At 29.9% G+C, this 27,500-nt stretch overlaps 1 protein-coding gene across 3 annotated transcripts in view; it reads left to right on the forward strand.

Annotated features, from left to right (window-relative positions):
* The window catches only part of LOC148310695 (cell adhesion molecule Dscam1-like), a 160,512-nt gene that overhangs the window by 94,491 nt on the left and 38,521 nt on the right, over positions 1-27,500 (forward strand). For all 3 annotated transcript variants that reach the window (XM_088257898.1, XM_088257899.1, XM_088257901.1), the window contains exons 7-8: positions 1,841-1,961; positions 10,683-10,893. In XM_088257898.1, the coding sequence (XP_088114024.1) occupies positions 1,841-1,961; positions 10,683-10,893 (332 nt within the window). The remainder of the gene's footprint in view (positions 1-1,840; positions 1,962-10,682; positions 10,894-27,500) is intronic.

Consider the following 27,500-nt stretch of genomic DNA (forward strand, 5'->3'; position numbering starts at 1 on the left):
AAAAAGCTCGATGCAGTTAGCTGTTGGTTAACAATTAAATGACGCTACAGTGGTTGGGTTCCGAGTTAGTCATGTGTTATTACTTTCCAAATATAAAGCACACAAATATTTTAATGCCAAATTAACCAGCTGCCTGACATATATAATATAAACCATTGGAGATCCAACATAAATGATCTCAAAAAATACTTTATAGAAAGATATATAATATGTAGTGATTAGTCATATTTTCTTATTTTGTTTTTACCTTATGTTTTTCATATTTTCTAATTTGTTATATTTTCTTAACTTTTTTTTTTCATTTGTTAATTTTAAATATGCTTCTCACCTTATGTTTTTCTCATTTATTTCTTTAAAATATTCTTCTTATGCCTATTTATTATACCTGTTTTTTGTTTTTATATTTTGCCATGTATTAGTTTTGGTTATTTTTTTTAAATCTTTTTTGTAACTTTATTATTTGTGTTCCAGTCCTGTTAACCTCAATCCCATGTCCCAAAATGAGAAATAGAAATAACTCATCGGGAATATTATATATATGAATAATGTTTGCTAAACTGGCGTCATGGGTTCGATTCCCGCCATTTGCAAAATAAATTCAAGGAAGAATTACTTTTAATTGGTCTGGTTTTTTTTTAAAGAAAAAAAGAGAAATATTTTTTTTTTATTATTTACAAAAATATTTCAATTTCATACTATTTCTGTGAGCCTCAGCGGCTCATTGTTAGAAATAGGTATCAAATAGTGGTAGAGTGGGTTTGAACCAAAAAACTCTGACTTAAGAGTCCGCGACACTAACCACGGAACCACAACCTGACGTTTGTGATGTGTTTTTCACATTTACCTTCCCTGTCCTTACTATCCTACTTGCAGACAAGGTTCTGAGAGGTTTTGCAGGTTATTCCTATTTAAAAAAAAACAACATTTTGAGTTTGTCCGAATCCTTGTTCACAAATCTTGTTTCTCCGCTTAGGTATAAATAATTCCTAAGATTTGTAAATGTTTACATCATTTTAAGTATGTACAAATACTTGTTCAAAAATTATATGACTATCTTTGCTTAGGAGTTTTTTTTTACTTTGTTTGATATATATATATATATATATATATATATATATATATATATATATATATATATATATATATATATATATATATATATATATATATATATTATATATATATATATATATATATATATATATATATATATATATATATATATATATATATATATATATATATATATATATATATATATATATATATATATATATATATATATATATATATATATATATATATCGTAGTCATACAGGAGAAAGTGACCAAGTGCATTGCCTTACAAAAACATGATCATTGACTATTAGATATCTTACTAGCTTAATATTACCCTGAAAACATCCCAAAGGATTTTAAAGTTAAATATATTGAAATGGTAAAAATGACTAACTGCATTCGTGTTTATTTTGTTGCCAAGCAAAAGTGACTTAAATGGCCCTCCTGAGCATTTTACGTTTTGGTAGTTGGTCACTTTCTCCTGTACGACTACGATATATACAAAAAAAAACACAAAAACATGACATGTGTGTGGGTAAACATTTTATTTTAGGTTATAATAAAGGGTACTGGCAAAAATACAATTTATACTATCAGAAAAAAAATAGATTTAAAGTGCTGACAAGAATACAATTTATACTATCAGAAATAAAATTAGATTTAAAGTGCTAACATAAACTACAAATACGAGTATGTTTTGCGTGATTTTTTTTGTGTATGTTAAAAGACCCGATTGATATATTTTGTGATCTGGAATTAGAGTCTCGTGTGTTGTTTGCAGACCCCCTCGGCAGCTCGCCCCCGCGAGTGGTGTCCCCACCGCCCGCCGAGGTGGCTGTGCGGCGGGGCGGAGACGCTCACATCAGCTGCGCCGCCGAAGGCAACCCCACGCCGACGATCACGTAAGTCAGTCACATGTGGCACATAATCACTATAAACTCCCGACTTACGATATTTTACGCCCCTCAAATGGGACAACGTCATGCGTCTAATCGGTTACTCAGCTGAACGTACTACCCTTTACCGGCAGAACAGGGTATGTAATCTATGCTGAATTTTAATTTGCTTCTTAACAGCATTTTGAGTGTGTCCGAACGCTTGTTCACAAATCTGGATTATCTCCAATAAAAGGAGTTATTTTTCATATTATTTGTTGACATCTCTACAAAAATGAAGAAGAAACAAATACAAGAGTTTCTGCTCAATAAAAATTTCTTCATCCCACCAATAAATGCCTCTCGTAAAAAATTCTAATGATTCTTGTACAATGTTTCGAAATTGGATCATATAAATATCAAACTTCTCAGAATTCAAGAAGTGTGGTTGTAATTAGTGGGTAGAATTGGTAAATGTTACGCTTGTGTAAAGTGACCACTTAAACCAGCCTATGACAGTCGTCAGCCCCGTAAATGCCAAAACTTCCATGTTCTTCTTCTCCTTTGATAAGATATCAAAAAATAATATGCATTAATGTGTTTACAACGTTTTGAATATGTACAAATACTTGTTCACAAATCTTTGATTAACTCCGGTTATATATATATATATATATATATATATATATATATATATATATATATATATATATATATTATATATATATATATATATATATATATATATATATATATATATATATATATATATATATATATATATATATATATATATATATATATATATATATATATATATATATATATATATATTTATATATATATATATATTTATTTATATATATATATATATATATATATATATATATATATATATATATATATATATATATATATATATACATATATATATATATATATATATATATATATATATATATATATATATATATATATATATATATATATATATATATATATATATATATATATATATATATATATATATATATATATATATATATATATATATATATATATATATATATATATATATATATATAAATATATATATATATATATATATATATATATATATATATATATATATATATATATATATATATATATATATATATATATATATATATATATATATATATACATATATATATATATATATAAATATATATATATATATATATATATATATATATATATATATATTATATATATATATATATATATATATATATATATATATATATATATATATATATATATATATATATATATATATATATATATAAATATATGCAAAAATCCCACAAAAACATGACCTGTGTGTGGATATACATTTTATTTTAGGTTATAATAAAGAGTACTGGCAAGAATACAATTTATATTATCAGAAATAAAATGAGATTTAAAGTGCTTACATAAACTACAAATACGAGTATTTGATTTTATCAAGCAAAAAATTTACATTTCTGACATCTCAACATAGATGAAGAAGAATATGTCTGGGAATTTCTGTTCGAATCCACTCCGTCGCAGTAAAACGATTGTAAAAAGAATAATGACAGTTAAATAGTAAAAGCAAATATTTCTCATTTTTATACGTAGAAAAAAACACCCTCGCATGTTTTAAAAATAAATAAATAAATGCACATTTCATGAAAATGCTAACAAAAATTAATAAACAAATAAAAATTAATAAAACAAAAATTCTCAGTGTGCGATATATTTTCTATATTGTGATCCCAAAGAAAATAATAAAATGTATAATAACTGTTTCATTCACGGTATGCGGTAGACCTTTGGCTATTTAAAATATTCTGTCGCTCTTGTGATATTGGTCACTGGAGATCAATTTTTAAGTTTATTGCGGATGTTTCCAGAAAAGTTAGTTTTAGGTAGCATTTGAAGCTTATTTCATAAAATATATAATCTTTTATTCATAAAAAGTTGATGCGTAAATGTTGAAATTCTTTGCGCTGTTTTGCTAACGATATTCGAGAAATCTGCCAGAACTTTAATAAAATAGACTGGATCTTCTAAAACGTTTATCATTGAATTTCGAAGAATTACAATAACGGCTAGTTGATAGAGTTCTAGCTGCTACCGATTAAAGTCAAAACCACACTTCTCAAAAACTAATAACTTCACTACAAATATTTTTTTTAAACTAAACCCTGTCACATGCGAAAATATTTTTCATCAACTCTATTCTATTCCAAATAAAATACTCATTGGTATTCGTATAGTTATTTATCATTTAATACCAGTAAAATCTGCTTAAGGTTAATCCGAAAAACGGTGGCTACTCTTTGTACCCTCCAGCGAACATACTAGAGCCATCTTAGTTAAATATATTTTAGAAATTTTAGGTTTTACCCAATAAACAATAAAAAAAGTTTTTCGTTTGAAATATTAAATAAAGTAGGTATATTTTGTGGGAAAGTAATGTACTTAACTAGTATTTAAAGCTATCTGCTAGTGCTAACCATTTTTCGAATATAATTTGTTGAGCCCGTGTTTTGACCAATAGTTATTTTTCTTCACCAACTTTTGAAAGCAGTTGCTTTATCTCCGTGTGAGAATCTTATCTCCGTTCCCGCCTTACATCCTAAACTCTAGACACAATTCTTTAATATTCCCTAGAATTAACACTGCCGCTCTCTTCTTTATTATCTTTTCCTGCGTTAAAAGAATAAAAACTCCGTTCGAAATTAATCACCGGGGAAGTTTTTCTATTTTCCCTTATCTAATTTTAGCTTTGAATAGAACATAACGTGTTTAAAAAGATTTTCAGTGAAAAGATAACAAAATTTCTTTGTTAGCCTTAATAATATTTTTTTAATATTATTTTTCATGTACCATATTTTACGTTGGTTAAATTTTGTTTGCCTTTTTAATAATGTTTCAAAAGCGAATCCAATTTTTCAACTGTGGGATTGTTTATTATTTTTGTTTTCCCCGTTTATTTTGTAGCAAGAATATCAAAATGGTTAAGAGAACAAAATTATAATTACCAACACATTTTTACGCCTATGTGTTTATACAAGAAACAACATTAAACGGTGCTCATAAATAACTTTTTTTAAATAAATGTTTATTTATAATTGCAAAAGTCAATTTATAAGCGCTTTTTAAAATGAAAATCAAAATGATATTTGAGTTAGTTTTGCATATCAATTTAAAATAAAATAAAGTTTTAATGAAAAAGTTATCCGTGTTTATACTTTAATCGAGTTTTACTAAAACAATCACAAGAAAAGCTTCGACATACGACTCAAAAAAGGATTTAAGTAAAATAATATTTTTAAATAAACCATTTAGCAGCAGCATTATAGATTCACATTCGTGGTGTCAAAAATACAAAAAGTCATACGAAAATTCTCTTGAAAATTTATATAGGTATCAGAGATGCCGTTTCAACATTGGTAGAGTAAATACCAATCTAAATTTGTGCTGCTTTTACACACAAAGTCTAGAAATGCTATTATGAATTTTTATTAGCACTTCCAATACGTAAAAATGCATCACTCAAAATAAACATATCTATGTGAATAACTTTACTATGAATAATTTGTAGAAATAACAAACACCACATATAATGAAACTTGTGTATGAACTAATAAAATGGGTATTTCTTTTTGATGAAAACGAAATTCAATGGCTATGTTATAAAAATAATGGATTTCGTAGTTTATTCCCTAATTTAAATGTATGTAAAATATCATATACATACATATATGGTATTTTGCATACATTTATAATGCAGACTTATAGTTCCTTCGTTCTATGGAACGGATATGCGTGATATATATTAATAAAGAATGAAATACAAGTTTAAATCGTTAAAAGCTTGTTATTTATAACGTACCTATAAGTTTTAAAAACTTGTGCATTTTAAATAATAATTTAAAAATTATCTGACATTAAATAAATGTACCAAAATAACTTTACTTGTTATTTTAAAATATATTTTTTATGAAACTCTTTTTTTTAATGGAAATGTGTGTTGAAATTATAACTGTTTTGATGTTATTTAGAATACAATGAAAAGAGAGGTGTTTTAGTTATTGAGTAATTATAAAATAGAGGTGACATTTGATACGAAACCATAAAAAAATTGTGTTACACAAAATAGTTTGTTGGCATGAAGGCTGGTAAGTTGAGCCGGACCTTAAACTATTTACATTCAATTCTATTAAAAATCTATGAGTAAGAAATATAATCCTGAAGTTGTTTTTGCTATCCTGGGATTTCGGAATTATAAAAATTTAATCCCAAATCACATATCTAATCCCAAGAGTAAGCAAAAAGAATTTCAACTCTAGTTTTTAATATTTATAACAAAGTTGTATCTATAAATAAAATTTAGAGAGTAATATATTTTTAAAATAAAATACACAAATTGAACTTTTATTTGCAATCACCACACATGTCGCTTCTAATTATAATAAGCTCGTTTTATTTGCATTAATTCAAGTACTTCTTTCTTTGAATCCTATCCATACTCAAAGGTTGCATAAGATTCGATACAAATTGATAAAAATAGGATCGACGTGGTGTTAAATCGATCTTCAATAATGACGAGCCTCTTAGCGCAGTTGGTTGGACGCTTGACTGCAAACTGGGGTCACTGACTTGATTCCTGATAATAGCAAAATAAAGTGAAAAAAGATTCATTTTTTGTTACCTTTCATTACTATCTTATCAGCAGACTAGCCTCTAAAATAAAAGCTTCGCGAGTTATCACTTTAAAAAAAAAATGGTACCCATGTGATCTGTTCAGCGCTTCTTATAAACTTCATTATGTATTAAAAAAAAATCACAGGTATTTTTTTATTGTGTACTGGTATTCATGTATTATACTTTTTAACCTCATCAGGGCATCATAAAAACAGGAAAATAAATACTTAACTACCTGATTTACTTATAACAAGTGTGTCAAACTTAATATTGATTCGTACTCTTAACTTTTTTTGTTTTCTGTTATCTTAAAAACGTAGATTGGTTCATTTATGTTATCTATCAGTCAAAAGATAGTTTTCTTGTCAAGTCGTATTTATTTTCTCGTATCTAAACATCTCGATCTAGTAGAAAACTACCCAATCGCACTAGGAGTAGTGTTTGACATCCAATAATGAGAAGCAGAGCTTACCTTGCAACCGTATGTAGACAAAGCTAACCCATCGTACGTTGGGTAAGTTTTCTGTCCTTACGGCGGCGTTAGTGAGACGTTTCTCGCAAAGGGTGGGGTATCGGATATGACCCACTTGGCAACTTCTGCGCTTTTGGTCGAGATAAGAAACTTTAGGATCATTTCCAGGAAACCGGACACATTGTTTACATATTGTGTTTACTTTGAGATTTCAGATTTCAACGTGAACGTGTTGATTTGAAACTGGTCTAGTTAATTTCACATATATGTTTATCTACATACTAATAAATATTTAAATTAAAATTTATTCAAGTTAAATAAAAAATAAATCTTATTGTGATGATAGAAGAAAACATGTCTTATTTCATGTTATTTCTACTTTTACAAATCATTGTTTCTAGATATTTTTTTATTGATGAATAAAGAGGAATATTTGTTTATTTTTTAAAGGAATAACCCGCAAAGCGTCTTTTTTAGATGCTTGTTTGTAGGTTGGATAGTAAGGATAGGGAACGTAAATGTTGAAAATACATCACAAACACCCAGACCAATTGAAAATAAATCTTTCTTGAATTTATTTTGCAAATGACGGGAATCGAACCCACGACGCCAGTTTCGCAGTCGAGCGTCTAACCAACTACGCCACGGCGCCTATCTTGTGTTTTTATTATTTTCATAAATATTTCAATTTCATACTATTTCTGTGAGCCTAAGCGGCCCATTATTAGAAATATGTATCAAATTGTGGTAGAGTGGGTTCGAACCGAAAACTCTGACTTGAGAGTCCGCGACACTAACCACGGGACCACAGCCCGACAATCAACCCGATATTATTATAAATAAATAAAAGACGGTAACGCACCCAGACCTGTAAATTTAATAACCGCGTCCCTGAAATTTTACCATGTAGTTTGTTTTATATTTGTTGGTCATTAATAAAAATAAGTATTTGGGCCAAACATTTTTACACGTATTTAAAAATTCTAGCAATATTGAACCTTGTAATGAAAATTCCATACAAAAAAAATGTTTGAAAATGTTTTGTTACTGCTAACGGTACTGGAACACTTTTCATTGGGAAGACGGAAACGCGTAAATAAAGATAATCTTTTATTTATTAAAAAATCACAAAGTTATAAGAACATAGGGTCACAAATATATCGAAAATTACAAAACACAGGGGGCGAGAAGAACAAAGCGACACCAATATAAAAACAGAGCGAGCGCGGCGTATACACGTTTTGAATATTATTTAATCTGAGCACACAAAATTTTGTCCGCCACCCCTTATATACGATTTTAAAGGAGCTACACGTGGTGGGGACAATATTATAAACAAAATATAAGTCGATGAACTGCGTCTCTTTGTTCTTCTCGCGTACATTTATTAATACTATTTTAATACATAAATTATTCTGAAAAATACACAGATTTTGGCCGAAACATTTTTTTATGAATTTTATGTTACTACGTAAAATATTACGAAAATATCCCTAAATAAAAGACATTTAACAAATATGATTATTTACATTACCGAAATAACAAAAACAGAATATAACGTATTTCGAAATCTCTACATAGATGAAGAAGAATATGGAAGTTTCGGTATTTACACGCCTTATGATCTGTCGTAGGGTGGTTGAGTGATCACTTTAGACACGTGTAACATTCACCATTCTACCCATGATTGACAACAAATCTACTCAAAATTTCAGAGACCCTTTGATTAGATGGATGCGAGATCTAAACTCCAAGAAACATATAATTTTTTGATAACTCATCAAAGATGAAGAAGAATATGGAAGTTTAGGCATTTACGGGGCTTACGACCGTCATAGGCTGGTTTAAGTGATCACTTTACACACGTGTAACAAATAAATAATATGAAAATAACTCCTGTAATTGGAGATAATCCAGATTTTGTGAACAAGTATTTGGACACACTCAAAATGTTCCAAGAAACATTTTTACATATTCTTCTTCATTTCTGTTGAGATGTTAAAATGTAAAAGTGCAGAGCTTAGATTTGAGAACAAGTATATGGATACACTCAAAATGTTGAGAATCAAAAGTATTTGTCATTCCTACAATGTTTTTAGAAAAATCTCTGAAGCTCTAATACTTTAGAATTGTACAATAAAATAATATGAATAAATGCATTTTATAAGTTCGTTTGCCGCAATGAAACAGTAGAAATATATCTTTTTTGGTAGCATTACGCTGATAAGCTTTACCGCATAACACCCTCATAAAAGTCGTAATGGCCCAACTTGAAACTGTCTTTTCTCTTTCATAGTCTTTTAACAAAAATATCTCTATCCTAATTATGTTTATTATACAAAGAAATCGTTTCTTCGGAGAGTTTGGTTAAAATAGAATACGGTTGAATAACAGTAAAAACTAATTTTATCACACAGATAATTGAATATGTCCAGATAAAAAGGTGTTTTTGTTTAAGGCTGTTTTAAGCGATACGTTGAGATGACTGGATTTAGAAAATCGATTTGAAAATCAATGGCGAGTGTCAATATTCGACTTTAATATTAATTAATTATATTATTAATTAATTAATTAATTATATTATAATACTGCCGGTATGCATTACGATCTATCTCTTGTGCTTCTCGAACTTAAGAATCACACACTTTTTTCGAGGTAAAATTTTTTAAATGTACAGGAATATATAAAATCTTGTTTTTATTTTAATAAAACTTTTTTTGACATCTCAACACAGATGAAGAAGAATATGGAAGTCTGAGCATTGACAAGGCTTAAGACTAATTAAGAAACAAAAATTCTGAAAAATATAATATAAAAACAAATAAAATAAGATAGCAAATAGTAAGCACTGGTAAATACACGCCTCCTTCACACACTATCACCGAGCAGCGAGAGAGAGTGAAACATTTAAACGTTTAAATTTATCCATTATAACAAGGAGAAGAAATGCTGAGAAAGTACAGATTTCAAGGTAGATAATAATATATTAAATAAATCTATACTTTCAAAAGCATTCGCTTACATGCGAAGCCACGGAATCAGAGAGAACATGGCATAGTTTGCATTAAGTACAAATTCTGCGAATATAGATTTTTGCCTTGTATCTTTTCGACGACCGCTAAGCTTTATTTGATTTAGGAGATCAGGGCTGGCCGAAAAATTTTTATGAAATTTATGTGGCAAGACCAAATTAGTTATTTCCCTTCTATCACTAAGATTTATTAATTTTTGCCACTTCGTTATGCAATTTTAATCTAATTTTATTAGACGTATTAAACATATTTCGTAGTCGTACAGGATAAAGTTACCAACTAACAAAACGTAAAATATTTAGGAGCGTCATTTAAGTCACATTTACTTGGCAAAAAAATAAACATCAATGTAGTTAGTCATTTTTAATAAGTCAATATATTATACATCCAAGTTTTAAATTTTTTGGGATTCTTTTCAGGGCAATATTAAGCTAGAAAGATATCAAATAGTCAATGATCACGTTTTTGTAAAAAATGCACTTGGTCACTTTCTCCTGTATGACTACGATTTGTTTTTTTCAGATGGCTACACGAGGTAGATGGCGTTCTGCGAGTACTGCTGCCGTCATCTCGCGTCTCCAGCTCCGGTGGGCTCCTCAGCATCCGGCGCGCAGAGCCAGGAGATGCGGGCCGATACGCGTGTCGGGCTGTGAGCGCTATGGGTGAACGAACCAGGGACACCAGGCTCGTAGTTACGCAACACCTCAGCGCTCATCTGCACCCTCTTGTACAGGTAATCTTATCTATTTTGTATTATTTGGACAAATAAAATGACTTTGCTTTTTTATCCACTCACTTTTTTATTAAAAACCAACTAGTTTTGGCAACAAACTGTTTCCTCTTCAGGGTTTGTTTTATTATATAATTCATGCTCGTCTTTGAAATCTATCCACAATCATATGGTCCATAAGGCTTGATAGAAATTTAATAAGAAAGAATCGTGGTGTTGATTTGATATTTTGTAATGACAGGCCTCGCAGCGCAATGGATGGGCGCTTGACTGCAAAACTGGGGTCGCGGACTTGGCTATTTTAATAATCTTGGCTATTTCGTATTATTTGGAGAAATAAAATGACTTTGTGATCCACTCACTTTTTTATTAAAAATAAACTGGTTTTGGCAACAAACTGTTTCCTCTACAGGGTTTGTTTTACTATAATATTAATATAAGATATATCTTATTATTATGAACGTATTCATATTTAGAGTAAATTACGTTTGTAGTAATTTCCGTACATTTTTAAATTCAAATTTAACTTGGGAAAACCCAATTCTTATTCATTAGCATCTATTGCAACACGTGTTTGGATGCATTCAGCATAATTGTTAAACATCGTATATGATAATAATGCTGAATGCATCGAAACTCGTTTCTTTTTTTAAATTACCTGATTAAAATGACCCGTCCGAGTGATTTTAAAATCTAGCTACGGTTTATGTAACACCGCTTATCGTGATCCTACTTTGGCTCCAAAATAATAAGTTTTATAATCAATTGGCACTTGTAAATGGGTTAACGTTAATTTAATGTAATAGTTAAGATAAAAACAGGCAAAAAACTCGCTTAAATTATTTATTTTTTTGGTTTGGAAAAGGGTAAGAAATCAAAGTTATGTATATTATATAAAAATTGTGTATTTTAATCAAAATTATAATGAAAAAATTAAAATTATGTATATTCTACCTTTTAAAATCTATGAACTAAATTTACGAATCTGTGAAACTATGAAACTTTGAATCAGTGAAACAAAACTTTCCTAATAAAAAATATAAATGTAAAGAAATATCGCATCACATGTTTGCCTTTCTAAGTTAATAGTTTGCGATCTTGGAAAGTATTGTTTGTAACGTTTCTTTTCCTTCTCACGGAATAAATTTAATTTCATACAATTTTCAAACCCTACTGGGTATTTGTAACAGTAACTTAACTTTTTATGATGTTTAAACAATATTTTTTATGAAACTAAATTTCATTTTTTAAACAACGAGACCTGCTAACAGTTTTGTTTTTATTTATTTTTCTCGTCGAATTTGGAATTTGGTTGTGTATTACAAAAATACAAAATAATCTCGTTCTAAAAGTGAAGTAAAAGAAACGAAAGTATATTGAGTCTTTAAATTTATTAAAGTAGTTAAGTATCATCCATGTTGAACGAATTTATACAAATTTCTTTTAAAAACTTTGAGACGAGGCATGAGTAAAAATCAATATTCAGCAGTTATTTATTTATGTTCTCATTTAAAGTATGGCGTTTTCAATGTAGGTTAAATATTTTTTACGTACACAGATACCTAAAATTGCCTGTATCGACTTTACTACAAAGTGCTTCATTAAGAATAATATCCATTACCGATAATGTACTCGAATAAATAAGTGGTCCTGCTGTCGGTCGATCAAATTTCGGTAGATAGTGTAATCGTATTATAATATAAATGTATTTGATATAACAAATGATACTGAAAATAAAATCACATTTTACATGAAAACGATTTTTTTGTTATTTCATTCAATTTGAACAAAAATTGTTGTTTTTTATGTAGTATTATATATTTTGGAATTTTTTATCGTTAAGTATATAAAAATCAAAATTGTTTTTCTTTGTTCATGGAATATACATATATGAACAAAGTTAATGGATATTGTTTATAGATTCGGCATTAACTTTGTGGAATGACATGATTATTTCATCAAAATTAAACACTTGAATAATCCACTTTATCGAGATTTATTTTTATTTACGACTAGTTTTGAAAACGACAATTGTTTTCATCTTCTGGTACAAATTAAAACTAACGAATAAAAATATATTTAGGTGTATATAAAGGTTAATAAATATAGGGAAGGGGGGTTAAGGAACAACATTTTTGTAAAAGGAAACATTGGTAATAATGGTGACGTATTTTGAAACTGTATATTATCAATTATTGTTTTATCGGAATTAAAATTTTTATGTATTTCTAAATTTTCTAAATTATTTTCGAAACTAACCACTCATTTGGCTCTCACACACTTAAATTATTACCTTTTTAGTTAATTTTACATGCGCTGTTTATGAATGTTTAATAATGGTCAGAATGGTGAACGTAACGCAAGTATATAAAATGATTACTTAAGCTAGCCCAATGCTGTCTGATACCATAAATTTTTGATTTATCAAAAATCTGTGTAGCAAAATAATATGGGTAATATAACAAAAGAAAGCAAAGAGTGAAAAAAATATTGGGTTTCCAAATTACTTAGTTGTTTGTTTTATTACGAATCTTTCTCTTCCTGTTGAGTAACGGTTTGTTATCAAACTTATAAGAATACGCACAATCAAACAACGTGATTGTTAAAGAATTCCAATTAATTAAAATGCGTTCGTGTTTTACACCCATTTGTAAAATTCATTGAAACAGCGTGAATTATAATAGCGTGACGTTAACTGTTGTATACTGCCAAACCATTCATTTATTAGAAAATATTATCAAGTTTTCTGACGCAAAGTTTAATGCGTATTCTTCCATTATTATGTGTTCTTATTAACTAACTTACTGACTAACTATCACGTCGCTTTCCCACAGGGTTAGGCAGAGAAAAAGAACGCCTCACCATTCTGTCATTTGAAAACTTTGCTTCTTTTACAGTTATGCATACCCTCATATATTCCTGCCGATTATTCCGATTTTTGACCTGACCACTTTGGTATTTGAAAGTATTTGAAATACTTTTCGGTCTTTCTTTGCTCCTTTTGAAAACTATATTCGCTTCCTAAATTTGTTTGAGCGTTCTCTCCCCACTCATTCGTTCCATAATTCTAAATCATTTCCAAACAAATTTCTCAATGAATTCTTCAAAGCTAGAGTGTTGCTTATTATTACAAAAATATTGTATATTTCCTACCGACCTTTATAAATAGTTGATAAGAAATTGTAAGATTCTACAAAGTAATAATCGTTCATCAGATAACATATTTTTTAAAACCTAAAGTTGTTTTAAATAGATGCCGCAGAATACTGTTAAAGATAAAATCGTGGCACGCAGATTATTACCAAGCTTTTAAAGCTGACCTTTTCAAAAGCTTTATGCCGATCTGTTAGAGAATTTTTGTGCTTTAGCAAATAACGGATTTTTTATCTATATATCTTAATCTTTAATAAAATGATGTGTCATGTTGTATTCTTTTTTCTGTTTGACTATTCGAAGAATATTAATAACATTATTGGTTGGCACGCATAGATGCCGACTTAAAATTTTCTTAATAACGAGAGAATAAGTTATAGCGTACAACTGAAATTTTCTTGAAATTTAAAACTTAAAATTTTCATCTAAAAATCTTATCAATGCAATGGTTGAGTTTCGTCTGAGTTAATTTTGATGTTGAAATCAATGCTTATAATCGTTGGCCTTTTGTCCAGTTCTTTTCGAAATAATTCAACACCTCTAATAGTTGAAATAGTTAATTTACAACTATTTAATATACAAGCGTCTACTGGTTCCTTATGCTACGTATTAACGCAATACACGCGGCGCATACGCGTAGACAATAACGTATGTGACAGAGAAAGTAAAAAAGATTATTCCATTCCTTTCTTTCAACTGCCGCATGCCAGTTAAATTAAGAGAAGGAAAAGCGTTTCACTATTTCGTCTAATTTCCCCTACGCGCCCAAAAATGTTTCACTTCGAAAAATAATTATACACTCGCTTGGAAGCAGGCTCTGTAACTCAACCGTTCTACACATCATTGAAACCACATCACGGCTACCTCCAAACATGTGGAGAACCAGTGGGTGTGTTGCATACAGCACGCTATGCAATGCAGGAATGCCATTCATTCCCAAACCAAAGGACCATGTCATGCAAGCGTGTTCATCAAACGCCACCCCTAATTTAGAGATCTATCTCATGTAAATAATCACGTGGAGTTTGTAAACAGTAATTAAACATTTCAGGCCTGCAGAGTCTCAATCTCTCAAAGTTTTTATTTTTCAGTAACATTTCACACAAAAAAATCAAAATAAACTTTTTGTTTACTCATTTTATCTTAACATGGCATAACACGGTAGCTCTTGATTACATTTCTCGCGCAACATTCAATTATTATTTTTATTAATTAATAGTTATATTTATTATAGAGTTACAAAAAAAATCCTTTGTTATTTATTGGTAATATTGCAATAAATACCAAAATTTTTAAATATTTACCTTGTTATATTTTAAGAGTTATTATTTCAAAAGAAATAAAATATAAGAAAGACAGTTAGAATCTCTGCAAACGATCTAATTCAGGGTGGGAAACCTTTTGTATTAAGGGCGTATGCGGCTTCTTAGTACATTTTTTTTTAATTGATCTGGATATCTTTTCATAAAAAAAGATCAGCATCAAAATATCAGATTCCGTATGTTTGTGTCGACAAAACTCGAAAGCAGTCAATGTATTGGCTTTTATACAAGCACGGCCTTCTGTTATATCAGATAGATGAATGTGGACTTTAAATAGGTTATCCACTTCTTATTTTATTTTTAAAAAATATTTAAAAAATAAAGTTTATTAAAAAAGATAAATCCTATTTTATGATTGAATTGAGAAGGATTTATATTACATATTACATACATTGAGGAGGAAATATAAAAAAAATTATATATACATATACGTTTATGATTTCAAGGCACTTAAAACTCAAAAGCCTTATATAAGTTATCATCGATTGTTTCACAACGTTTTAAGGAACGTATTAATTTGAACAATAGTAACTCAGAAAATATATTTATAAATTTATTGCACTGTTATGTCATTTTGATATAACGAAATACGTTTTATTTACATATGCATGTAATTTATTATAATTTATTAACGTTATTCCAAAAAATGCTATTGTATATTAAACTCCCTACTCCCTTCTGAAATTCCAGATGGCAAATAAATGTTTTAAAATACATTTTTTTGTTTATTTTATATTTTTAACAATTTATTCATATTTCGTTTGTGTTTAATAACTTGCATATATTTAACATTTTTTTTACATGTTTTCTTTTCAATTGTATGAGAGGGTTAGATGTATACTAGTATTACTGGATAAGTTGTATACGGCTAATTTATACGAGTCCCTTGAATAAATTGTTACCATGAGCTTTACATAAAAAACAATAATCTGGACGTTTCATTTGTGGTCGCCTGAATTATGCAATACGTGCAATGCATCCATCATATATGACCCCGCTCGGGGTTGAGGTAGATGGCAGGGTTGGCAGAGCCGGGTCGGTGGCTATAGGAGGCTGTGTATAGGTCCTTTGTTCACTTGCCCCGTGAAACTGCTCCAGCGAGCGGTGACAGCATCGACCGGGCCAAATATAATGCTGCCAGACGTCACCGGGTTGACCTGCATTTCGCCGCTTCGCATTGTCACGGTGTTCGTGCTGGCCGACTGCAGCTCTTAATATGATTTTATGATTTATTGACAGCAACATGTACGACATTGACGTAACACTGATATTTTATGAAATACACTCACGTGAAAAATCTACAGAAATGTTGCAATATGTAAAATATTTATTTATTTAATTTTTAAAACATATTACATATAAAAGTCATACGTATAATATTCCCGATGAGTAATTTCTATTTCTCATTTTGGGACATGGGACTAAGGTTTACAAGACTGGAACACAAATAAACAAGTTACATTTTTTTTAAATAACCAAAACATATGGCAAAATATTAAAACAATAAGCAGGTATAATAAATAGACATAAGAAGCATATTTAAAAGAAATGAATGAGAAAAACATAAGATAAGAAGCATTTTTAAAATAAACAAATGAGAAAATAAAATAAAAATTAGAAAATATAAAAATTATAGGGTAAAAACAAAAAAAAATAAATATGACTTAACACTACATTTATATCTTCCCATAAAGTATTTTTTTTGATCATTTATTTTGTTATCACTATGCTTTTTTAATTTTAGTAGGTTATATTGAACCCTCTAAAAACTATTAAATTAAATTTGGTCGTATGCATTATCAAAGAAAGCCCAACTTTTTTTTTTAAATAAAGATTTTTGTATATTTTATTTTTATATGGGTTCGTATTTCTCCTATACACGTAAAATTAATTTAAAGAGTAGCCAAGCTTGTATGATTTAATATATCTTGATATAGGGAAAGAATGTAAGACTGAGATAAGTTGAAATGGTTTGGACATGTGAAACGAATAAGTGAAGAAGAACGGTAAAACAATTTTATGGGGCGAATGTATTAAAGTTGCAAATATGAGCAAAGGAAGGTCGAGGAAAACTTGGTTTAATCAAGTGTGTCAAAAACTTCAAAGTGGTCTGGTCAAAAGTCGGAACAATCGGTTGATACGTATGTGGAGATGCATGAATATCGAAGTTTGTTTAAAAGACAGAATGTCACACACGTTTCTTTTTTTCTGCCTACTCCTGGCGAGGAAGCGGCGTGATCTTATATTAGTTACAGTATTAATTTATTTTTACGTACATATTAATTGCATCAGTTGGGTTCCTTCACATTTTTTTTAATTTAAAAGAGAAAAATTGTGCTCCTGTTATATACATGAATATTTCAATATTAAAACTTTTTTATTAGCCTTAGCCGCCCGTGATTAAAAATGGATATCAAATTATGGTAAAGATCGTTCAATCCCGGAAACTGACTGAGAGTCAAACTCAAACTTATCATTCGAAGTTATTTAATGAAATCTTCAAAAACGTAACCAAAATGCTCTGTTTTTTTAAAATATGTTTTTGTTAGGTAGGTACGTAAAAGTTTCCGTTCGCCAAGGGAATTTGCACATTTACAATTCTTGATTCTTCTTCATCATACTTCCTCTCGTCATTACGTTTTCCTTAAGATGAAACTTTGGTACTTGTCTAGAATTATAAATATTTAGAAATTTTTCATGAGATTCGGAGTGGTAATGAACAAAATTTATTATATTGACCATGGATGAAGGAGAATATAAAAATCTGGTTATTTTCAGGAATTAGGACCTCTCGTAGGCTGATAATGTCATCATTTATACACGTGTAGCATTCATCATTCTACCCATGGTCGACAACCTACCTTCATACTGCACACATTTCGAAAGTTGTATTTATCCATTAATCGACACTTTATTTCACATATGAGTTCTTGGCGCCATCTAAGGTTGAGTTAAGTACGTTTTTTATTAAGAAGAAACCTTCAGAAATGCATAAAAGTTTTTTCGCGAAATATTTAACATACTAAGAAACGAATAAAAACCTGATATATTTTTTTCAATTGACTTATAGTTCGACCAGTTATTTTATTCACATATAACCTTTGATTTCAAGAATTTTAATTTTAATTAATGTAATTTTTCCAAACAAAGGGGGATCATAAATTAATTTCAATCATATTTTGCTATCCACCATATATATACAGCACCCTCCTCGACTTCTTGGGTGTCCCCAGAAGAACAGTATTAGACGGTACCAATTATTTTTTGAAATTATATTTTTTTATATCCCCTCAACTTTTGAAGGAGTGGAAGGATCCAAAAATATGTAAAAATATAATGAAAAAACATTTTTACAAAAACCATATAATTTTTAATACATAATTCGGTTACTAGTCGTACAAACCATCCCTAATGGGTATCCAGGCTCATTAGTTTAATCCGATAATCGGTCATCGCTTAACAAATGACAGCGGATACAGCCCTAGTTAGCTGGACCACTCTGGTTCTACGTCTGACAACTGACGGTAGATAAAAACTTAATAGACAAATAAACCAAAGCTTCATGTAATAACAAATGCCAAGATCACTACCCTGTCTGGCAGCGAGGGGGATTCTTCTCTCGCTGATCCAGAGGCTGGCAATGTGAAAAAAATGTTCGTCAAAGGTTGTAGGTACTACAACCTGAGGATGAGGAAAGCTGACTACAACAGTCTACAAAGACGATTAGTTGTGATGTAACCAGAAAGAAGAAGTAAAATATAATGGTAAATAATAAAAAAAAAAAAAAATTTATGACTGGAATGAGAAATGAACATAAATATTAAAGGGAATATAATCCAGCGGATAAATTTTTAAAATTTATTTTCTTATATAAAAATTAATGAATGTTTTAATAATGCCTTTCTTTTCCAAATTAATATCATAATGTCCGTCAAAATCAAAAAACTAATTATTTTTAATTTCAAGAAAAACTTGTCTCATTTATTTAGGTAACTACGTTTAATATTATTTTTGATAAACATAAGTTTAAAGTGGTTTAGTTTGTACTTTGAGGATTTCTTTACAAGATTTGAGAAACCTTGAGAGCAGTATTCGAAACTTTAATAGACGCAAAAAATATAAACCTGACGCGTAAAACTTTTATTCAACTACCTAAGAGGTTTTAGCTTTGAAGCAGTTTGTACGGGTTAATAAAATTTGTCACCGGTTATATAGACGGAACTCGTTAAATTAAATGAAAACCCGGATGAAAAACTCCCACCCTTTTGCCGGGCCAGGAAAAACTAGCTTACTTTATTTCATGGGTGGAAATCTGGGAGTCCATCAAGGTAATACAGCATCAACGACGAATAGACGTAAGTTAGCATGTCATAGTAGAATATAAAAGTCTACATTACAGTTTGTCTTTACACTTTATAGTCGTATGTTTGTCCACCTCCATGGTGTAATGGTTAGCATGTTTAGCTACGGTGCTGGAGGTTTCAGATTCGATTCCCAGGGGGGGGGGGGAAATAAATAATAGTGATTTTTCACTCTAACCCAGGACTGGTCCCTGAAACGCAGGAGTGATCACCTTGCCTTCATGAAAGCAACGATCAAGATAACACTGCGTCAATATGATACAGTGCCTTATGTACTATTGGGTACGGATAAATGACCCAAAAATAGGTTACTTTAAGGCACTTTTTCGTTTATTTATCGATTTAATCTTGAAAACAGTTTTTGAAAATAAATAAAATATTTTAAAACTACAGTTAATATTCGTACTATATAATAGGATAACAAGAGGGTTTTCACATTATTTATTAATAAACAGTCTTATTCTCAATCCAACATGGATGGCTGTTGTGAACTCAAACATACTTCTAGATATATTATACAATATACCTAGGAGTTCCGGAAATTTAAGCACTGAATAATGGGTAGAATGACTCGGACTTCCATATTCTTTTTCATGTTTGTTGGGATGTTGATATGTAATTATTTACTTTTTTGTTTAATTTATTTTTAACTTTAAAAAATAAAAAGTGTTTGCTGATAAAACCGAGTGGGAACAAGAAAAACTAAGATATCGATATTACGTCAGTTTTGAGAGACACTTCAATAACTTAAAATGTCATTTCTTGGTTTTTTCAAAAGAACAGGAGTATTTTAAGTCGAATATTATAAAATTATTTTTATTATTTTTAACTTATAAGAGTTACATGAGAATAAAATCAAAATTAATATAAATACGTGACTGTATTTAAAATTATGCAGTTACTTCCTTGATAAAATTGTTTCCGTGAATTTATTTATGTAAAAAAAAGTTAGAAATATTATATACCACGCTCCCCTTTATAGCACTTAGCGCTGCACGACCAACCCCAAAGTAGACGACTTCTGAGCAGACCACCAAAAAGATAGATTGACAGCTGGGAATCAACATCACAGAAGGTTAACCCCTCTTAAATACAGGCCACAGCATTTTTTAGCAAATATCTGAACTTTTTTATGTTTTTAATTTACGTTAAACAAAGTTAATATTATTAAATAATATTAATCTCCTTACTTCAGCGCTTAATTAACACGAGCATGGTAATGGAGTAACTTGATCATAAATTCACATTAATTAATTTTCCAGGTTCGAATTACGTTTAGGATATCGATATTGTACAGGATGATTCATATGAACCAACGTATTCTCTTTTCTCGGAAACGCAAAATAACAGGGAACTGAAATAAAATACCGTCTACACAGGTAAAAAAAAAACACTTTTGTGATTGTTACAATTTCCTGGATAAATCAAGGGTGCGTAAAATAGGTAAAATATCGAGTAAAAAAATATTTAACAAAATGTTCACATTGCTTAAAGCTCTCTTCCTCTTTCGCTCTAATCACGATCCATGTCTTGAAATAATAATTTACGAAAAAAGCGCGTTAAAAATTATCCTAAATTATTTTATTTTAATTATTAACGGACTATTAACCTGAATTGTTAATCACGAAAACATTCATTCACAGTTTTTCTTTATAAGGTCAAGGGATCTTGCATCTTTTATGTCACTGCTACCATATTAGGTGTATTATAACCTCCATCTGTATCATAGCACACTCTCAAGACCTACGTGAGTCGTGTAGCTCACGACCTGTCTTGGTGATAGGAACTTCACCTTCTTGGAGTCTAGTAATGGTCTTCCAAGGGTGTGACTTCGTTTGCGAGCGAGTGCGTCAAAGTTCAGAATGTGGATTCGTATTTCGTTATCCTCCATACAAAATTTGTAGTCGTGTGGTCCAATTTTTGACATGTGTTTCTTCAGTCTGCAGTGTCCTGTCAAAGTCCTGGTTAGGATCCTTATTTGTTTCTTGTTATGCTTTAGAGCTTCTGTGGTGAATTTCTGCAAGTGCCTCGTGATCTATTTTCAGTTACATTTCTGTGTGAAGAATATTGAATTCTGATTGGGGTGAGTACTAGTGAAGTTGTGTTTGTAAAAGTATCGAAAGAATAAGATGAGAGCGCCACTTGACTTATGTTTTTTAATATCAGTGTAATATTCTTGATAAAATTCCAAACGCTCGTTATAACGAGGTTTCCAATTTAATCAGTCTGAACGTCTAAAGTAACTTCTAATTCTCACATAAATTGAACACTTCGTATAATTTCACCATTGTCTTTATTTTACGAATGGTACTCTCAGCTCAACAATGTACTCTTAATTTAAGCAAACATACTTAATTTTAATCCAATTAATATATTTAAAGGTATTATAATAATTTTGAGGCTAGAATCGTATTAAATTGAATTAAAACATAAATATTTAAGTACCTACGTAGTTGTATACGGTAGGTTTTTTTAAAATCTGATTCCATAGTAATGTGATCAGCGCGTTTAACTACCGTGTTGGAGGTCTCGGATTCGAATTTTAGGAGTCCCAAAATAAACATAATTTTTTTCCATATATATAAATACACATTTTAGTATAACATCACTAGACGAAATTTTAGTCTACTGGTTTCGTGACGGATACATCTCTTCGTCAGGACAATTACTACTCTAGTATGCTAGTGATACTTCACACCAGTATCAAAGCACTATTCATGTAAAATAACTTATTTGTAAAATAAGCCTATCTGGATCTTGCATACAAATAAAAAGGTCTCTGCTAAATCAAAGCTTTTTAAATCCAGTCACAGATGACTGTTATAAACTCAACCAAGTCATAAGATGGATCATATGCAAGTACTTCAACAAAATTGGTATTGTGGTTGTCAATTATGTATAGAATGGTGCATTTTACGCGTGTGTAAAGTGATCACTTATCCAGTCTATGATAGCTAGCCTTGTGCTAGCCTTATACTTGATATATATTTAGATTTCAAAATATAAATTATTATATTATTTATCCTTTATTTATAAATAATTTATATTTATTTAGATTAACATTGATTACTTGTTCACGATAATTAAGTTATACATAAATTATTTATTTTAAACTACAAAGCCATCATTTACGCAGGGGTTTTAATCAAAACGATTGGGTCAGTCCAATTTCGATAACGCGCTTTTGTACTCTGAAATTATTAATCTCTACTATGTATGATGCATTATTGACATTCACAAAATGTTTCACAGGAAAATGTGAATTTGTGCAGCGCGCAATTCGAGAGAGGCAAAAGCAAATACGTCGTTTCGTAACTGCCGAGTTTCTAGATGGCGGGGGTGAAAAAATATTTACGCAAATACAAAACTAGCAAACAACTTTTTACCGCAAAATCATACATTTTTATTTGACTTTTCAGCTGCTATAAATTGTTCCGCATCCCCCGGGTTGATATTTCCCCTCAGGTTGTGATCAAATAATCAAAATTCCGCGCAAACAAAACCTTCTTTTGTAGCGAAGAATCGGATACAAGAAATGAAACGAGATTTTCACAGCCGTTTGGGTATTGTTCTAACGTAATTTTCTCTTGAAAAATCAATTTATCTCCTGCGAGTTTTTCGCGAAAAGATATCGTGTTATTTAAAAGACGCTAAATTGCTACGAGAAATATAAATAAGAAATTTCTTGGAGAGAATTCACATTTTCCTCAGATTTTTTTAAAAATTAAAAAATATTTTTAACACTGCAAATCTTTTATATTAAAAAAAGGTATTGTTATAAAGGTTCTCTTTTTTCCCAAATAAATATAATGTAAAAATTACATGTTTTGAATAAATAGCAATCCGCGCATATTATTTTTATTACCTTCAGTATATTTATGTACCTTCTGTAAATCTTATCATACAAGTGCGGATATGCATCTTCGAGTATCCTGGCCATTTATGGTATGTTACTCTAATTTTCTTCTCAAATAGTACTCATATTCTCCTTCCTTTTTCTTTTCTCATGTCAGTTATATTCTCCACTCCAAGTTCTTTCATTTTTTACTACTGCTGACTCTAATCCGTATCCAATGATGCAAAGGGCACTGTCTTGAATTGATTTTATTTCATTTAATTTTTTTTTTATTAGTTTGTAGGAAAGCAAGGTAATAAATCCAGAGCATCAAGTGCCATTCCAGGATAATACTTAATAATTATTGTCGCGAAAAAATCCTTATATGTATTTATTTTGCCTTCTAGGTTTTGAACCCGGAACCTCCAACTTAGTAGCCAAATATGCTTACCACTAACTACATCTTGTCACTAAAAAATCAAATTTTTATAAAGTACAAAATACATACGAGTATATATGGTACGTCAACTATGTACAATGAGTTAAAAACGTGTGAAGATAGGAAAATGAATTAATATTACAATCAATATCACTTTATTTTTTTGGTAACAGTATTAAAATACAATACATATCTCTCTGAACTGTATGTTAAATTTGACTATTTAAAAAAAAACTAAAGTAACTAGATTTTTTTATATAAATACAATCTTACATTTATCCTCAAACTTGAAAATAAAAATTATTGTGTTTTTTTCCATAAACATCTATCAACTTTTACCTTACCATAATAATATTTCACGAAATTGCTCTATTAGATGGCTACTGTATTAAACAAACCTGAGACTTTAACATTATTTTCATATTGAACGTGAAACTTTTTGACAGCTTTATCAAAAATTCTTTGAACTTAATATTCCTTAACAAAACGCTAAACGTCCAGTAAATTGCGTAACCACCAATTATGCTTGGCATATTTATTGCGAAACAAGCCGCCGTGAGTTGACCCAAAATGAATGTCAGACCGCTGGAAAATCATTACTCGCGTTTAAAAACAATTTCGTACCAATTTCCACCGTGACAGCTCTGGATTACGGTACGAAACCAAAAACCTTCTGTCTCCACTTGCTCTGAATAATGAAAACATTAGGCCTGGAGGAAAGCGAAAAACTTATGACAGTTTGACAGTTCCAGAATGCCAAATAAATTCCAGCTCAAGAATCTGACGCGTATAAACAGACGCTCAATACATTCCGGAAATAGAAGTATTTATAAAAATATGTCCTAAAATACATATTTCACAAACATTTCATAAAATAATCTTTACACTTTGACATCTCAACATAGATAAGAACATGGAAGTCTGAATATTGAGCACTAAACAGTTGAATTTTTGCGGAAAAATTCGTCGGTGAAGGAAATTGTCACCCACAAGTCGAAACAGGACAAATGGGTAAAAAAATTGTATCGGGTTGTGGTCCCGCGGTTAGTATTGCGGACTCTTGAGTCAGAGTCCGGTTCAAAACCACTCCACCACAATTTGATACCTATTTTTAATATTAAGCCGTTTAGGTCCACAGAAATAGTAAGAAGTTTAAGTATTTTGGAAAATAATAAAAACACAAATATTTCTCTTTTTCAATAAAAAATAAATATGTTTAACTTGGGCAAAGCAGGACTGACGAGTCGGAAAAATATTTACCCGGGTTCGTCAAATGCAATACAAACTCCTTGCCCGAGCCACGTTCAGGCTAGTCAGAGAACTGGTTAACAATAACAATATTCCTGTTAATACCTGGACTTCCATATTCTTCTTCATCTGTGTTGAGATGACAAAATGTAAATATTATACTGTTTTGTGGATAAGGATTTGGACCCACTTAAAATGTTGTGAATAAAATAACTTGTCAAATTATAAGCTTCGAAAATTATTTAATCATGATCTCAGGAATCTTCCAGTATGCGAAATAATTCGGGAAGGATCTTGCATACATTAAAAATAAGGGTCTCTGCTCAATAAAAAACATTTTGCAGAAAGTTAGAACGAGTTCTAAAAAAATAGTAATTTGATCGTCAAACATGGGGAAAATGAAGAATTTTACACGTGTATAAAAGTGATTATTTGAATTAGCCTTTGATGGTTTGGTAGCCCTGTAAATACACAGACTTCCATATTCTTCTTCATTCTTGTTAAGATATCAAAATATAAAATAAACTCCAAATTTTTATTAATAATTTTTAATTCTCCAACCTTATAGAAGCTTTTTCAGATAATGAATTTCAATACGTCGCGAAAATAATTGTCACCTATTTTTTCATCTTGACTTTTTTCATTTTTCAAATCCAAGAAAATCAGTAACAAACGATATGATTTCTGCTTTTATTATCAAACGACAAAGAAAAATATGATTGTCACGCTTTGTAATGCAAAAAAGCCTTAAGCCATATCTACGCTCAAAGTACATAAATACGTTTTGTAATCATTCTCCACAAGGCGAAAATCACTTGAAATGAGAAAACAAATTGAATTGTGAAAAATGCCTTACTTAAATAATTAAATTTAAAGATCATAGAGCGTGAGATACTATGGATCATTTTTGTTACTGTAGATTACACAAAAATAAATTATACTATATTAAACACAGTAAAATACCGATTAACATATTTATTTTGAATACAAAATGCAATGCATTTCAGACCCCATTAATTATAAATCTCAAAAACTTACGAAATAACACACTCTTAAGCCTCTGGGAGAACTTATAATAAGCTTTTACACTGTATTTTTTCTTCATCCTACTTTGAATATATTTTTTATTTCATTATTTATTTTTACTTTTATAATTAATTTTAAACTAATAATATATTTATGTTGCGTACTACTGGTGGGGAAATGTTACGAAACTCTTTATTTGTTGACTGTAAAGCTTCAAAAACTTTGCCTTTATTGGAAACGATATTATGTACTTCGATCCGCCTTGCTTTTCCGCAGGGGTAAGCAGAGAGAATAGAACGCCACACCTATCTGCCTTTGCGAAGAATTTCGATCTCCTCAGACAACCCGCCAATTATCCGACTCCTCACGTTGAAACTACACTTTCAAGTATTTGAAATACTTGAACATACCAAGTTTTTTTCTGCTTTTATTACTTACCATATTCACATCATCATATTTTAATTAATTCAACCATATCCGCTCCCTAGGTGGAGCATATGGAGTCCACAAACTGTCTCCAGGCTTTTCTGTCGGCTGCCAGCTCCCTTGCATCCTCCCAAGTCAGATCCGCGTCCCGAAGTTCTGACGAGAACTGCCGACGAATTGTCAGCAGTGGTCGTCCTGGGCGGCGCGAACCTGATGCCTTATCATAATATTTTACTATTCGTTAATACTAGTTTTTTTTAATTGGCTTATATTACAATAATATAAACTAATATTTACACTTATTTAACACTATATATATTTACATTTTACAATAGACATAATCATCTCAATACACCATTTTTTCCCTTATCAAACAAAACTTGACTACTCAATTAAAAAACATAAAATTTTAATTTTATGTTTATAATTTTATGTGTCAAGTCAAGTATAGGAGAAATACGAAATCCGTATAAAAATAAAATAATCACAATAAATACAAAAATCTTTATTGGAATATGCAAGAATTTGATTTAACGGTTTTCTGAAAGTTAAACATTATTTACTAAGAAGGAAAAACATACTTTAATAAAATCCGGACAATGTTTACAGTGGATTTCAACTTTTATGCGAGCAGTTTAAATTTATTGCACGAATGTAAACTTGTACATTTTCCATTTAATGGAATGGAGGTGTTGAGAAAAACTAAACTCAGCATACCAGGGATACATCAGGATAAGCCGGTATACGAAATATCTTTCTTTGTTTTAAGGTTGCATTGCAGGATTACGGTACAGCCTTCT

Source organism: Brachycentrus maculatus, unplaced genomic scaffold (assembly GCF_059751285.1).
Source record: "Brachycentrus maculatus isolate JH-2025_06_01 unplaced genomic scaffold, ASM5975128v1 h1tg000089l, whole genome shotgun sequence".
Taxonomy (NCBI): Eukaryota; Metazoa; Arthropoda; class Insecta; order Trichoptera; family Brachycentridae; genus Brachycentrus; species Brachycentrus maculatus.